This window comes from Dryobates pubescens, chromosome 8, assembly GCF_014839835.1.
Source record: "Dryobates pubescens isolate bDryPub1 chromosome 8, bDryPub1.pri, whole genome shotgun sequence".
In the NCBI taxonomy this organism is placed as follows: Eukaryota; Metazoa; Chordata; class Aves; order Piciformes; family Picidae; genus Dryobates; species Dryobates pubescens.
Genome location: NC_071619.1, coordinates 40,844,345 through 40,859,692, shown reverse-complemented (window position 1 = coordinate 40,859,692; position 15,348 = coordinate 40,844,345). Strand labels below are relative to the sequence as shown.

Below are 15,348 nucleotides of genomic sequence, written 5' to 3'. Positions count from 1 at the left end.
ACAGTCTCACGCTGTGCCAGGGCAGGTTTAGACTCGAGGTGAGGAGAAAGTTCTTCCCAGAGAGAGTTGTTAGCCATTGGAATGTGCTGCCCAGGGAGGTGGTGGAGTCACCGTCCCTGGAGGTGTTCAAGAGGGGATTGGATGTGGCACTTGGAGCCATGGTCTAGTCATGAGGTCTGTGGTGACAGGTTGGACTTGATGATCCTCGAGGTCTCTTCCGACCATAGTGATACTGTGATACTGTGATTATAGGGGAGCAGAGCATTATGGGAAATGGACTACCTGGCTTCCTGTGACCACCCCCTGGGCTGGGCCCACCCCTTGGGACCTCCCAGGTGTGGTCTGTGCAGTGGCATCTGGGCCAGCACCCAGCCTAAACCACCACATGTAGTTACAGTGCAGTCCTGAACAAGGGCTGGCTCCACAGGAATTACTTTTAGAGAACAGCTGGTGACCTGGTCCGATTTTTTTTCTTCCTTTAAAGCACCTGGAAGACTCCAGTGAGAATTGGAGTGTGCCAGATTATCAGAGGAGAGGAGCTCCTTTTGCCATCCCATGGATCCCTTGGGTGCTCCCTCCCAGTTTGTGGACGTCGACAGTCTGCCGTGCTGGACTGATGCCTGTGAGGATAAGCAGACTGACTCTCACCAAAATCCTGCTGAAAAAGCTCAAGTTGATGTTAGATCACCTTTTCCATACAGGAAAGACATCAATGCCAAAATAGTCTTATGGTAAGTTCCACGTGGCTCTGGTGTGTTTGCTGTCACTTCTCCGTTTGCTGTGGGAGCCAGTTGCCTGGTGTAACAATTGTTGCTGTAGAATAAAGCCTTCAAGCCCTCCTTCCTTGCATCAAACATTGAGGGGGCTGGGAAGAAAGTTAATCTCCTTGTCCACTGTAAATCTTCAGGCCTGAGGTTTGCTCCACCATAGTTTGCCAACTGCATGTTCATAGACGTTGCTTGGTGCAGCAGCTGTGCTGCTTACTGACACGCTCTACACCTGGTACCAAAACCTAATTCTGCCCTTGGATACTTTTATTTTTATGAATACTAACAAAATCTCTTTGCTATCTAATAGCTTTTTATCTTTCTTGCTGGCTTTACTCCACTTTCAATTTTCCAGTGCAGATCCACTATGTCTTTTATGTGGGTCTTGTGGCTTGCTTTTGATCCTCTTTTAATGCCCTCCCTTCTTTCTCTCTCCATTCTGTGTTCTATCTCCATGATTTTCCACCAAAAGTTACTGAGAGAGTACAGTGTGCTGAGATGAACTTACTCCATTGGTTCTTCTTCCCTGTACCACAGATGTTTGTGCCTGTTCTCTAGATGAGTAACAATGTGTTTGTCAATGTGAAGAGAGAAGGATTTCTCAGGGATACAGATTCAGGGATCAGCCTGATCCTCTTTCTGGTTAATACATGCAGGAAATGGGACTGTTCATGGATTTCCTGAACCTGACTAAGTAAAGAGAAGTAAAAGGTTAAACATTTCTTGTGACTTGGGCTTGGGTGTAACAAATGTGTGCAATTGAAACCGTTACTTGAATCTCTCTCTGTGTGGGGGAATCCTTTGTTTCCCTTTCTGTGCTCTTTGATCCTAAAATCTCTAATGGCTTGCTGCTGTGACAGAAAACAGATCAGGGGGTCTGCTACTCCATTGTCTCTTGCACATCACTGCTTTGGTTATCTTCTGCATGTCTGATCCTTGAACAGCAGAATGAATGTGATCCAGTTGCAGGAACAAAAGCAGTGAAGCTGTGCTTAGCTGCAGTGTCACTCCAGATTCTCAGTGGTATGAGGAAGAGCAGTAGCAGTAGTAGGGTGCCCTGCCTGGTGTGTATGCAGGCAAACAAAAGGTACATTGAGAAGACTGTTAGCCTTGAAAGTAATACACCACACAGACTGTCCTCTTATCTGCAGGGCAGATTAGATGTGTCTTGGGACACATCTGACTCCCATCAGTTGGGCACTGTTGCTTCACATACTCTGCTAGATAAACTGCGCTACTTGCAACTACAACACTGGCTTTGTTCCATACATCACTGAGTTACTGTTGGGGGTGGAAGTTTTTAAGGAAGCAGAATCACTTAGGTTGGAAAAGACCTTTAAGATGAGTGCAGATGATGAGTTGTGTGCCATCCTTCCTCATCAGTTAGAGACAAAGGATGACTGTGCATGAAGAGCGTGTCAGGGTACGCTGCGCTTTTTGGGCCCTGGAGTACTCTTAATGCTTTTCCTTTAACTTGGCATTTCCCTGCTTGCCAGCTCTTAGTTTGGAATATCCTGCTTAATCTTCCACTTAGCTCTAAAGAAACCAATTTCTTGTTTCCCCAGGAAAGGAGATGTGGCATTATTGAACTGCACAGCCATAGTGAACACTAGCAATGAGTCTCTCACTGATAAGAATCCAGTATCTGAAAGTATATTCATGCATGCTGGGCCTGACCTGAGGGATGAACTGCAGAAGCTCAAAGGTAAGTGGCCAGAGATGGTTTTTATTGTATTGAAACCTGCTGTCCTTGCATAGTACAAAGGATCAAGATGTGGATGAAAACTGAAATCAAGGTCTGGCTGTATTGTTGTGGTTTGGGGGTTTTGTCCTGACATCTGATAGTGATGTGAAATAAAGAGAGGGAATCCAAACCAGTCTGGTCTCCTCTCCTTTTGCTATTCAGATTATGGATAGTTGAAAATGTGTGGCAGATGATGGACTTGATGAGCCCTTCCTTTGTGGTACAACAATTCCCATTGTTATCTGAAGCCACTCAGAGTGCTTAGCTTATCAGAGCTTTTACTCCAGGGGCCATCCTTGTATGGATTTTGCTCTTACCCTGTTCAGTATGTATGCACTGCAGAAGACCAGTGCTAAACCTGACCATTGCAGAAATTAAGTGGGTTCTAATAGATCTTCTTTCAGGCTAATAATTATTATTAATAGCTTCTTAAAACACTACCTATCTACATAAAGTCTTAGTGACTACTTAAATTGTCCAGTTCACTTGCCTCTTCTGCACAGCATAAGAGTTTCAAGGAGTGACAAGGCCATCCCTAATGGAAGGGAAGGTCTGGAAATGGATGACATTTGCTTTACCTGGGTTCTTCATTGGCAGAGTTTATGGCTATTAATGACATTTAGAAATGCTCAGGATGGGAGCACACTGCATTGGGTTAGGAACTGGCTGGAGGCTGAGCCCAGAGAGTGGTGGTGAATGGTGCCACATCCAGCTGGCAGCCAGGCACCAGTGGTGTGCCCCAGGGATCAGTGCTGGGCCCCATGCTCTTTGACATCTTTATTGATGATCTGGATGAGGGCATTTGAGTCCATCATCAGTAAATTTGCTGATGACACCAAGCTGGGGGCAGGAGTTGATCTGCTGGAGGGTAGAGAGGCTTTGCAGAGGGACCTCGACAGGCTGGACAGATGGGCAGAGTCCAAGGGCATGAGATTGAACACATCCAAGTGCCAGGTTTTGCACATTGGTCACAGCAACCCCATGCAGAGCTACAGGCTGGGGTCAGGGTGGCTGGAGAGCAGCCAGGCAGAGAGGGACCTGGGGGTGCTGGTTGATGGTAGGCTGAACATGAGCCTGCAGTGTGCCCAGGCAGCCAGGAGGGCCAATGGCATCCTGGCCTGTATCAGGAACAGTGTGGCCAGCAGGAGCAGGGAGGTCATTCTGCCCTGTACTCAGCACTGGTTAGGCCACACCTTGAGTCCTGTGTCCAGTTCTGGGCCCCTCAGTTTAGGAAGGAGGTTGACTTGCTGGAAGGTGTCCAGAGAAGGGCAACAAAGCTGGGGAGGGGCTTGGAACACAGTCCTGTGAGGAGAGGCTGAGGGAGCTGGGGTTGCTTAGCCTGGAGAAGAGGAGACTCAGGAGAGACCTTCTTGCTCTCTACAACTACCTTAAGGGAGGTTGTAGACAGGCAGATGTTGGTCTCTTCTCCCAGGCAACCAGCACCAGAACAAGAGGATACAGTCTCAGGCTGTGCCAGGGGAGGTCTAGGATGGAGGTTAGGAGGAAGTTTTACACAGAGAGAGTGATTGCCCATTGGAATGTGCTGCCCAGGGAGGTGGTGGAGTCACCATCACTGGAGGTGTTCAGGAGGAGACTTGATGGGGTGCTTGGTTGCATGGTTTAGTTGATTAGGTGGTGTTGGATGATAGGTTGGACTTGATGATCTTGAAGGTCTATTCTATTCTATTCTTATCTTGTGTGTGAGGAGCAGAGCTCATAGTTACCCAAGATGATACAGAAGTCTGATGTAGTTTGCAGTTCAGAACTCACATATCTAAGAACTTTGATGCTGAGCTGGATTTTGAGACCAAACTGATCCTGGGTAACAGCTCTGTCTCCTTATTGTGTAGTTGAACATGGACAGGAGAGCCCTATTTTTAACACAGATTCTCAGTGGTTTAAACTACAACTGAACAGAGATTCTCTGGTTTCATAAAACCACATTTTGCTGATGCATCTTGCTTCTTATGAGCAACCTGGAAGTCATGAGGGAGGAAAAGTAACCACTCCATAGGAGAGGGGAAATTTAGTGTCCTTGAGGTGGAAGCAACTGTTAGAATACAGCAGATGTTACAGAACAATTAGAAGCCTACTATGTGTTCCAGGACACTTCTAAAATAAACCAGGGCATCTTTTGTGTACTGAAGTGGAAGGAGAGGGACAACATTTCAAGGAGTCCTTAAAATATGAGATCAGTCAGCTTTGCAGGGAGTTATTTATCAAAGTTGAGCTTAGCTTCTTGGATCTGCCCTGCTGAGTCTGATGTAGTTTTGCATTCTCCACCCCTGTGGTGACACTGAGGTCTTCTCTCTGTAATCCTGGCTTGCATCAGGAACAGTGTGGCCAGCAGGAGCAGGGAGGTCATTCTGCCCTGTACACTGCACTGGTTAGGCCACAACTTGTGTCCTGTGCCCAGTTCTGGGCCCCTCAATTTAAGAAGGACATTGAGACACTTGAACGTGTCCAGAGAAGGGCAACAAAGTTGGTGAGGGGTTTGGAGCACAGCCCTGTGAGGAGAGGCTGAGGGAGCTGGGGTTGCTTAGCCTGCAGAAGAGGAGGCTCAGGGGAGACCTCATTGCTGTCTACAACTCCCTGAAGGGAGGTTGTGGACAGGCAGAGGTTGGTCTCTTCTCCCAGGCAACCAGCACCAGAACAAGAGGACACAGTCTCAAGCTGTGCCAGGGGAGGTTCAGGCTGGATGTTAGAAAAAAGTTCTGTACAGAAAGAGTGATTGCCCATTGGAATGGGCTGCCTGGGGAGGTGGTGGAGTCACCATCATTGGAGGTCTTCAGGAGAAGACTTGATGGGGTGCTTGGTGCCATGGTTTAGTTGATTCGGTGGTGTTGGATGATAGTTTGGATGTGATGATCTTGAAGGTCTCTTCCAACCTGGTCTGTTCTATTCTAATGCCTTCTGCAGGTTTGTGACTCCCTGTGCAGGACAGATTCCTTTTAGTCTTGCAACAAGAGCTTTCCAGAAACCAGTTTTTCTGTGACATCAGTTCTCCCCAGTGCAAGAGGGACAGAGATATAGTAGAGAGTGTCCTGCAGAGGACCACAAGGATGATTAAGGAACTGGAAGACCTCTCTTAGTGAGGAAAGGCTGAGAGACCTGGGGCTGTCTGTCCTGGAGAAGAGAAGACTGAAAGGAGATCTTATTAATGATTGTAAATACCTGAAGGGTGGGTGTCAAGAAGAAGGTGCCAGTCTCTTTTCAGTGGTGTCCTGTGATAAGGGTCAATGGGTACAAACTAGAATGTAGATAGCTGCATCTCAACATGAGGAAAAGCTCCTTTACTGTCAGGGTGATGGAGCACTGGAACAGGCTGCCCAGAGAGCTTGTGGAGTCTTCTAGACTAGATTTGGGTGAGGAAGGGGAGAGATAGCAGACTTCTCCAGGCATCAGAGAAAACTCAGGCTTCAAACACAGAAGCTGTTCCTGGATTTTAATGTGTTGACAAACTGAGGGGAATGGAATGGTCTCTGGATGCCAGTGAGGGTTCTGGCAACATGAAAAATGAATTAAGTATGAGGAGCTTGCAGGGGATAGCTGGAGAGCAGTTGAACACAAATGAGGTAAAGATGCAAAGTATGCTGGCCTGGAGTAAATGATTCTTGAGTATGTAACTGGAGGGTGCTCTGAGGGAAACAATTAAATGTGTTGCTTGAACTTCATTACCTTGAGACTAGACATGTCTGTCAAGAACATACACTCTCCATGAGGATCACTCCTCTGCCTTGTGGACATGAAAAAGCCTGCAGAGTGAAGAAAACTACCCTGTTGTGGGAGCACAGATCAAACCAGGTTTTGTTCTGTGTTTTAATAGCTTGCTGAGCAGCTCCTGGCTTTGATAAAGGAAACTTGTAGTCCTTTTATAGAATCCTAGAATTGTTTTGGTTGGAAAAGACCTCTAAGATCATTGAGCCTAACTCTGCCAGGCCTGGTGCTAAACCATGTTCCTCACTACCACATTCTCTGCGTCTTTCAAACACCTCCAGGGGACAGGGATTCAAGCACCTCCCTGGGGAGCCTATTTCAGTGCTTGAGAACCCTTCCAGTGAAAACATTTCTTCTAGTAGCCAAACTAAAACACAAACCAAGTTTGTACATTCAGAAGGACTTTTGTTGCTGGTTGTATAACCTTTGTGCATCATTTCTTCTGCACATGATTAAACTATTTCTCCTATGGCCCTGCATGTAGCATCGAAAGCACTGCAGTTAGGACAGCATTTCCAGCCATTGCTGGCTTGTCCATATATGCCTAGCTTTAAAATGGAGAGGAATGAGCACAGTTAGGCTGGATATTAGGAAATATTTCTTCACTGAAAGGGTTCTCAAACATTGGAATGGTCTGCCCAGGGCAGTGGTAGAGTCGCTGTCCCTGGGGGTGTTCAGGAAGTGCATGGACCTGGGACATGGTTTAGTGTTGACCTTTTGGTGCTGGGTCAAGGGTTGGACTGGATGATCTTTGAGGTCTCTTCCAACTGGGTGTATTCTGTGATTCAGTTCTCACCTCCTCAGCTTTGCTAGGTGCTTATTAAGGAGCTGTTGTGAGATAGCATTTTAGACATCAAAGACAGCAGTCTGACTTCTATGTATGGAGTGCAGCTGTCTGACACTGGAGGCAGTTCAGGGCTTGAATGCTTACAGCTTTCTTACCATGACATTGGCATTTATCCTGGTGTTTCTTTTTTCCTTCAGGCTGCAGGACTGGTGAGGCTAAACTCACCAAAGGATTTAACCTGGCTGCTCGTTTCATCATTCACACCGTGGGGCCCAAGTACAAAAGTCGCTATCGCACCGCGGCCGAGAGCTCTCTCTACAGCTGTTACCGCAACGTCCTGCAGCTGGCCAAGTAAGTCCACAGCAGCTGCCAGGAGGGCTTGCCCTCCCTGGTGTGTCTGTCCTGCATCCTCAGCTCTGCACAGAGGCAAATGGGTGTGAATACCTTCTCCATGCATTTAGTAAAAGATCAGAGAGCATTAGAGCATTGCTGGTGGACGAGAGGCTCAACAGGAGCTCTCAGTGAGCACTTGCAGCCCAGAAAGCCAATCAGATCCTGGGCTGCAGCAAGAGAAGTGTGGCCAGCAGGGCAAGGGAGGGGATTCTCCCCCTCTGCTCAGCTCTGCTGAGACCCCACCTGGAGTACTGCCTCCAGTTCTGGAGCCCCTAGTACAAGAGGGATCAGGAGGTGCTGGAAGGTGTCCAGAGAAGGGCCACGAGGATGAGCAGAGGGCTGGAGCACCTCTCCTGTGAGGACAGACTGAAGGAGTTGGGGCTGTTCAGTCTGGAGAGGAGAAGGCTCCGAGGTGACCTAATTGTGGCCTTCCAGTATCTGAAGGGGGCTACAAGAAGGCTGGGGAGGGACTTCTCAGGATCTCAGGTAGTGCTAGGACTAGGGGGAATGGAATGAAGCTGGAGGTGGGGAGATTGAGGCTGGAGGTGAGGAGGAAGTTCTTCCCCATGAGAGTGGTGAAGCCCTGGAATGGGTTGTCCAGGGAGGTGGTTGAGGCCCTGTCCCTGGAGGTGTTTAAGGCCAGGCTGGATGAGACTCTGGCCAGCCTGATGTAGTGTGGGGTGTCCCTGCCCATGGCAGGGGGGTTGGAACTAGATGCTCCTTTTGGTCCCTTCCAACCCTGACTGATACCACTGCTACTAGAGGCTGCAGGGTGTGCTCTGTGCCTGTGGGTTACCTGTGTTGCTGTGCAGAGAGCTGAGCTGGTTCAAGCCCTGAAACACTGGAGCTAGAACTGTGCAGCGTTCAGTTACTCCAAGAAGGAGCAGCATTGGTAACACTGTTGGGTTCTGTGCTGTGAAAGCTTTAAGTGAGCTTACCCCAGCAGCAGTTTCATGTGTTTCTGTAGCCCTGTGGACCCATCCACAGGCAGAGCTGCTTGATGATCAGTTCAGGGCTCTCTGCCTTCTAAAGCCCTGAGTCAGGGTGTAAGGATATTGCTAAATCTACGGTTGATGCAGTTGGGTTTGTAGGTTTTCCTCTTGCATATGTGATATTTTCTGCTTCCTTTTAGCTAACTGGGAATTTTCTTTCTATTTTCCTGTGTTCTTTCCTTTATTCTGGTCTTCTCCTGTGATGGCTGTCACAAGGGTAACAGTCCTAGCAAAGACCTGAATAAGAGTGATGTCATAAAACCTGCTTAACAGTTTCTTAGGATTGGGAAGATCAGTTCCTCCAAGTCTGGGCTGTGCATTACAGTGCAGTAGCAACTGTGTCAATAATCAAGATTGCAGCTAAGGTTTGTGGTAGCTGCCAGTTTTGTTCTGCCTCAGAAGTACCAAGCAAAGGCAGGCCTGGATTGAAACATGTTAAAAAAGACAAGCTAAATTGTAATCATTCTGCTTCCTGAGTTGTGAATACCTTTCAGCCAATCTCTGCCGTAACTTCTGGTGGCTGTAAAATTGCTTACCAACTCTGAGCTTGCTCCCACTCCTCTGATGACTGTTGGCAACACCTCTGCTTCACTCTTCTATACACATCTCTCTGCTGGAAGAATCTTTCTGATCTTAAAGTATGTATCACTCTGTGCCACTGGTTGTCTAATCATACCTAGGACTGAATAAGCTGCCTTGCTATGTGTCCAGCCCTCTGACTAACAAAACAAGTGGTAGGTCAAGTGAAGGAACAGGAGAATGTTTGCAATAAAGAGCACCTTCTTCTCCCCTCCTCCTCCTCCTCGCTGTCAATCCTATACAGGAAGGAAAGTATATTGGAAAGGATTGCAGGGAGAGCTTCCTCATTCAGGAGAAACTGCAGGAGCAACGTAGCTGAGGCAGAAGGAAAAGTCAGAGAGCACAAGAGGAAATTATGGAATCATTAATGATTCCCTCCTCCTCTGCTTAATTGTGGTATGTATGAATCTTGCCAGGGAAGAATCCTTCTGCAGAAAGGTGGAGGAGGGTTGCTGCTGCTTAGAGGCAGGAAAAGCAGTGCTAGTGTTATCTACTGTACTGGCAGCCTTTTGTTCTTAGGTATCTGACCACCTAGTCATTCCTTCTTGTGTTTTCTGGCTTGCAGGGAACAGGCAATGTGCTCCATAGGATTTTGTGTCATTAATTCTCTGAAAAGATGCTACCCCTTGGAGGATGCAACCCACATAGCCCTGCGTAAGTGTGTTGGGGGGTGGCATCATCTGGGTGTGTGGCCGCTCGAGGCTGTGCCTTTAAGGAAGGGGCACACTGGCTAAATGTTTGTAAAATATTCTGGTATTCTAAACAAATTTCATTGGCCAACGATTGTGGGAGGTGAGGATTGGACCCAGGGGAGCTGGGAACTTTCTCTCAGTCTTCCTTCCTTCGCTGTTCCTCTCGGCTGGATCTGCTTCTGGGATTCTGGCCAACTAAGATAAGATACTAACTCCTGTGCCAGGCCTTTCTTCCTTTCCTGCCCTGCTAACCATCCTCATCTCTTCTTCTACCTCTTTGGGGGAGAAGGGAGGTAGGGGGGTGAAGGGGGGCACAGGGGGAAGCCCCCTCTGTGGGGGGTCTGGTTTCTGATAGTGTTTATTTGCTGTATATTCCTGTATTATATGTAAAATCCCTGTATTTGTTGTGTTACATAGAATCTGTTTCCTTGTAAAGTATACTCTCATTTCTCCGACTGGGTTTAGCCGTGGTCTCTCTCTCAGTGGGGGAGGGAAAGCAGAGCCTTTCCTTTCAAACCACCACAGGATGGCAGTATTCAGCAGATCACTCCTCTCTGGAAGACTGCTGTTCATTTGGGGAAACCTTGTCTTAGGGGGCTGTAGTGTCACAGAATTGTTTTGGTTGGAAAAGGCCTCAAAAAGTCAAGTCCAACCGGTGCCTAACTCTAACAAGTTGCTGAACTACATCCTTCAGGACCACATCTCTGCAGCTTTGAAACACCTCCAGGGAGGGGGGAGTCAGCCACCTCCCTGGGGTGCCTATTCCAGTCTTTGGGAACCCTTTCAGTCAAGAAACTTCTGCTCCCCAATCTAAACCTCTCCTGCTGCAAGGGTTTGGCTTAATTTTGCAGGGCCATAGAATCACATTCCACAGACTGAGGAATACTTAGAAGCTAAACTCAGAGACTTTTTTTGTATCCATCTGTAAAATAAGCAGCCTGAGAGTGGAGGGGAAACTTCCACTGTGTCCAACAAGCCATCTGGGTGTGTTAAACTGTCCCTTTATCCCCACTTGTATACAACCTGTAGAGCTGTTTCCTATGAGATCTCTTTATTCTGTACTCTCCTTCACTTGTGTTTGTGTGTGTAAATGTCTTCTCCTGTTTTGCTACCTATATTTGATCTTCTTCCCTGCAGGCACAGTTAGGAGGTTCCTGGAGATCCATGGAGAGACTCTGGAGAAGGTGGTGTTTGCAGTCTCTGAGCTGGAAGAGGTATCTCTTTGATGTTCATTCTGCCAAAATTAATGGGCATGTTTGATCTTCTCTCCATGAGATTTAACTCCTGCATTGTAGAGCTGAGTTGGGATTTCCCTTTCACATCTCATAAACCTTTGGTCCCACAGCATCCTTTTGTCTCCTACTAGCATACCAGCCTTTCCAGTACTATTTATGCTCTTAGCAGTCACTACAGACAGGATCTTTCCACTCCTGGCTTCTGTGTTTCTGAGCCATGAACAGGAACCTGTGCTAGAGGTTATAGCATGCAATTGTACTGGATGGTATCTGCCAGCCAGAAAGGAAATTCCTTGTACAGATTTCCTCCTTACACAATGGTACATCTCTTCTACTTTAAAACAGCCAGTTTAACATGCCCATGGGTCATCTAGAAACATCCTCCTCATTGCTTGCTGGCTTAATGAAACAGCAATGTAATGATCTGTATGCAGACAGGTGCTAGCAGTCTGAGTGTTGACTTCTCTTGTATATCAGACAGTTCCCAGGCAGACCCCCCACACTGAGTTCAGGTTCTGTGGCATCCAGATGAGGAAAAGCTAACTTGTTGGGAGTTCTAGAACTAATCTGCTGAAGTATTAGAATGTCCAGTACAGAGTTTCACCATTTTTCTCTGTGCAGGGAGGGTTTCTACTTGTTGGGTGCTGCTCTCTCCCAGTCAGATCCCCAAAGGTGCTCTGTGTAGTTGTGCATTTTAATACAAGCAGGCTTTGATAAAGTCTGTTATCTTTATATGCTGTAACTTCATTATGGAGCTAAAGTAAGTGCAACCTCCCTGAGCTCATGCAGCTTCAGCAGAGTCCTCTCAAAGTCCTGTGCCAGTGTGGCAAAAACAAGAAGTTAACCCTGATAAAGGTTCTCTGCCTTTATTGCTAGGTAACAACTCAAATTAAGCCGCTGAGAAAACGCTGCTCTGCCTCCAAGCTGCCCGAGGTCCCTGCTCTAAGGGCAGATGTTACTTAACTGAAAAGCAAGAATGGGTGACAGACCCCTTGCCTTTTTCTTACTTGTAGGCCACTTACCAGAAGCTGCTGCCTCTGTATTTTCCAAGGTCATTGGAGGAGGAGCTCCGGTCCTTGCCTTACCTCCCTGCAGACATTGGCAATGCGGACGGGGAGCCTGTAGTGCCAGAGCGGCAGATCAGGATTAGTGAGAAGCCAGGGCTTCCAGATGGTGAGTTCCTAACTGAGCTTTGCAGTAAGTATCTGTGTGAGTGAAAGGTGACAGAGAACCAGAAAAGGTGCATAGGAAGCAGATGTTTTACCCCCACCTCATCTAAAGCAGGCTTTAGGAACTGGCTGGAGGGCCGTGCCCAGAGAGTGGTGGTGAGTGGTGCCACATCCAGCTGGCAGCCAGGCACCAGTGGTGTGCCCCAGGGATCAGTGCTGGGCCCCAGCCTGTTCAATATCTTTATTGATGATCTGGATGAGGGGATCAATTCAGTCATCAGTAAATTTGCACATGACACCAAGTTGGGAGCAGGAGTTGATCTGTTAGAGGGTAGAAGAGCTCTGCAGAGGGACCTTGCCAGGCTGGACAGATGGGCAGAGTCCAACAGGATGGCATTCAACAAGTCCAAGTGCCAGGTGCTGCACTTTGGCCACAGCAACCCCATGCAGTGCTACAGGCTGGGGTCAGAGTGGCTGGAGAGCAGCCAGGCAGAGAGGGACCTGGGGGTACTGGTTGATGGTAGGCTGAACATAAGCCTGCAGTGTGCCCAGGCAGCCAGGAGGGCCAATGGCATCCTGGCCTCCATCAGGAACAGTGTGGCCAGCAGGAGCAGGGAGGTCATTGTGCCCTGGACTCAGCACTGGTTAGGCCACACCTTGAGTCCTGTGTCCAGTTCTGGGCCCCTCAGTTTAAGAAGGACATTGAGACACTTGAACGTGTCCAGAGAAGGGCAACGAGGCTGGGGAGAGGCCTTGAGCACAGCCCTGTGAGGAGAGGCTGAGGGAGCTGGGGTTGCTTAGCCTGGAGAAGAGGAGGCTCAGGGGAGACCTTATTGCTCTCTACAACTACCTGAAAGGTGGCTTTATCCAGGTGGGGGTTGGTCTCTTCTCCCAGGCATCCAGCACCAGAACAAGAGGACACAGTCTCAAGCTGTGCCAGGGGAGGTTTAGGCTGGAGGTTAGGAGGAAGTTCTACACAGAGAGTGATTGCCCATTGGAATGTGCTGTCCAGGGAGGTGGTGGAGTCACCATCACTGGAGGTGTTCAGGAGGAGACTTGCTAGGGTGCTTGGTTGCATGGTGTAGTTGATTAGGTGGTGTTGGATGATAGGTTGGACTCGATGATCTTGAAGGTCTCTTCCAACCTGGTTTGTTCTATTCTATTCTATAAAGAGAGGACTGGCTACTTCTGAAGCAAGTCTTAAAACAGCAAGGAGGTTTTTTTCCTATGCCAAATCCAGGTGATGGGTCCTGCACTTGAATCACAGCACTGTGCAATGCTACAGGCTTGGGGCAGAGTGGCTGGAAAGCTGCCCAGCAGAAAAGGACCTGGGGCTGCTGGTCAACAGCTACCTGAATGTGAGTCAGTGTGTGTCCAGGTGGCCAAGAAGGCCAAAAACATCCCCTGTATCAGGAACAGTGTGACCAGGAGGACCAAGAAAGGGATTGTCCCCCTGCACTGGCAAGGCCACCCCTTGAGTAGTAAGTTCAGTTTTACAGCCCCAACTACAAGAAAGACATTGAAGTGCTGAGCAGGTCCAGGGAAGGGCAACAAAGCTGGTGAAGGGCCTGGAGAACAGGTCTTGTGAGGAGCAGCTGAGGGAGCTGGGGTTGTTTAGTCTGGAGAAAACAAGGGTGAGGGAAGGCCTTCTCATCCTGCAAATACCTGAAAGGGGGCTGCAGTGAAATGGGTGTTGGTCTCTCTCCCTAGTAACAAGTAATAGGACAAGAGAAAGTGGCCTCAAGTTGCCCCAGGGGTGGGTTAGTTTAGAAGAAACTTTTTGACTGAAAGGGTTCTCAAAGATCTGAATAGGCTCCCCTGGGAGGTGGTTGAATTCCAGTCAGTGGAGGTGTTTAAAAGCTGCAGAGATGTGGTGCTGAGGGACAGGGTTTAGCACCAGCCTTGGCAGAGTTAGAGAATGGTTGGAGCTGACGATCGCAAAGGTCTGTTCTAACCAAAGCAATTCTGTGATCATTCTGATGTTGCTCCCAGCAAGTGAGCCTGTGCTCTTGTATCTCATCACACAGCTGTGTTGTAAACTCCAGTATTAAAAATACCTAAACTTAGTTTATTGCCAGCTCTACAGCAGCTGTCCAAGCTGTGACAAGGATATAAGTAGTAGTAAGGGCCTTTCTACAGCACAGCTTCTAAGCTGAATGAAGTTGCAGCATGCTTACTTTTCCCCTTGTTAAAGCAGGACAACTGTAAAGCCCAAGGCTCTCTCTCCAGACCCTGCTTTTCTGAGAGCATTAACCCTTATCCTGTTGTTGCAAGCTAGGACTTGCCCAGTTAGTTTCCAGTACATCCAAGTTATTAAGGGAATCCATAGTTATCAATCACTGCTTTAATCTGTCAGTGGTGCTGGTTAGATAGACTAGAACAGAATTAACCAGGTTGGAAGAGACCTTTGAAATCACAGAGTCCAACCTATCATCCAACACCATCTAATCAACTAAACCATGGCACCAAGCACCCCATCTAGTCTCTTCCTAAGCACCAGGGGAAGTTTAGGCTCGAGGTGAGGAGAAGGTTCTTCACTGAGAGGCATTCCCCATTGGAATGTGCTGCCCAGGTAAGTGGTGGAGTCACTGTCCCTGGAGGGGTTCAAGAGGGGATTGGACGTGTCACTTGGTGCCATGGTTTAGGCATGAGGTCTGGGGTCACAGGTTGGACTGGATGATCTTTGAGGTCTCTTCCAACCTTGGTGATACTGTGATACCTCCAGTGATGGTGACTCCATCACCTCCCTGGACAGCACGTTCAAATGGGCAATCACTCTCTCTGTGAAGAATTTCTTCCTAACATCCAGCCTGAACCTCCCCTGGTGCAGCTTGAGACTGTGTCCTCTTGTTCTGGTGCTGGTTGCCTGGGAGAAGAGACCAACCCCACCTGGCTCCCTTCAGGGAGTTGTAGAGAGCAATGAGGTCTCCCCTGCACCTCCTCTTGTCCAGGCTAAGCAAGATACCAGAGCACCATCATGGGACATTTTGGGGGTTTGTGTTGCTTTGCAGCAGGATGGCTGAGCTGGCTCACTGAGACACATGGCAACTCCTCAGCAGCATTGCTGTCTTTTATGCAGCTTGACCATTTTGCACTCCCTTTGTCTCTACTGCAGATGCTTCAGATGAAGAGGGTCTGGAGGCAGATTTGTCCTTCATTGGGTCCCATGCTTTTGCCCGCATGGAGGGCGACGTTGATAAACAGAGACGCCTCATCCTTCAGGGACAGTTGTCAGAGGCAGCCCTGCAAAAACAGCATCAGAGGAAGTGAGAA

At 48.3% G+C, this 15,348-nt stretch overlaps 1 protein-coding gene across 1 annotated transcript in view; it reads left to right on the top strand.

Moving 5' to 3' along the window:
• Positions 1 to 534: 534 nt before the first annotated feature.
• Positions 535 to 15,348, top strand: part of GDAP2 (ganglioside induced differentiation associated protein 2) — a 30,917-nt gene continuing 16,103 nt past the window's right edge. The window contains exons 1-7 of the mRNA XM_009903464.2: positions 535 to 731; positions 2,333 to 2,472; positions 7,213 to 7,366; positions 9,545 to 9,633; positions 10,809 to 10,885; positions 11,920 to 12,079; positions 15,191 to 15,341. Coding sequence (XP_009901766.2) covers positions 556 to 731; positions 2,333 to 2,472; positions 7,213 to 7,366; positions 9,545 to 9,633; positions 10,809 to 10,885; positions 11,920 to 12,079; positions 15,191 to 15,341 — 947 coding nt within the window. The 5' untranslated portion in view covers positions 535 to 555. The remainder of the gene's footprint in view (positions 732 to 2,332; positions 2,473 to 7,212; positions 7,367 to 9,544; positions 9,634 to 10,808; positions 10,886 to 11,919; positions 12,080 to 15,190; positions 15,342 to 15,348) is intronic.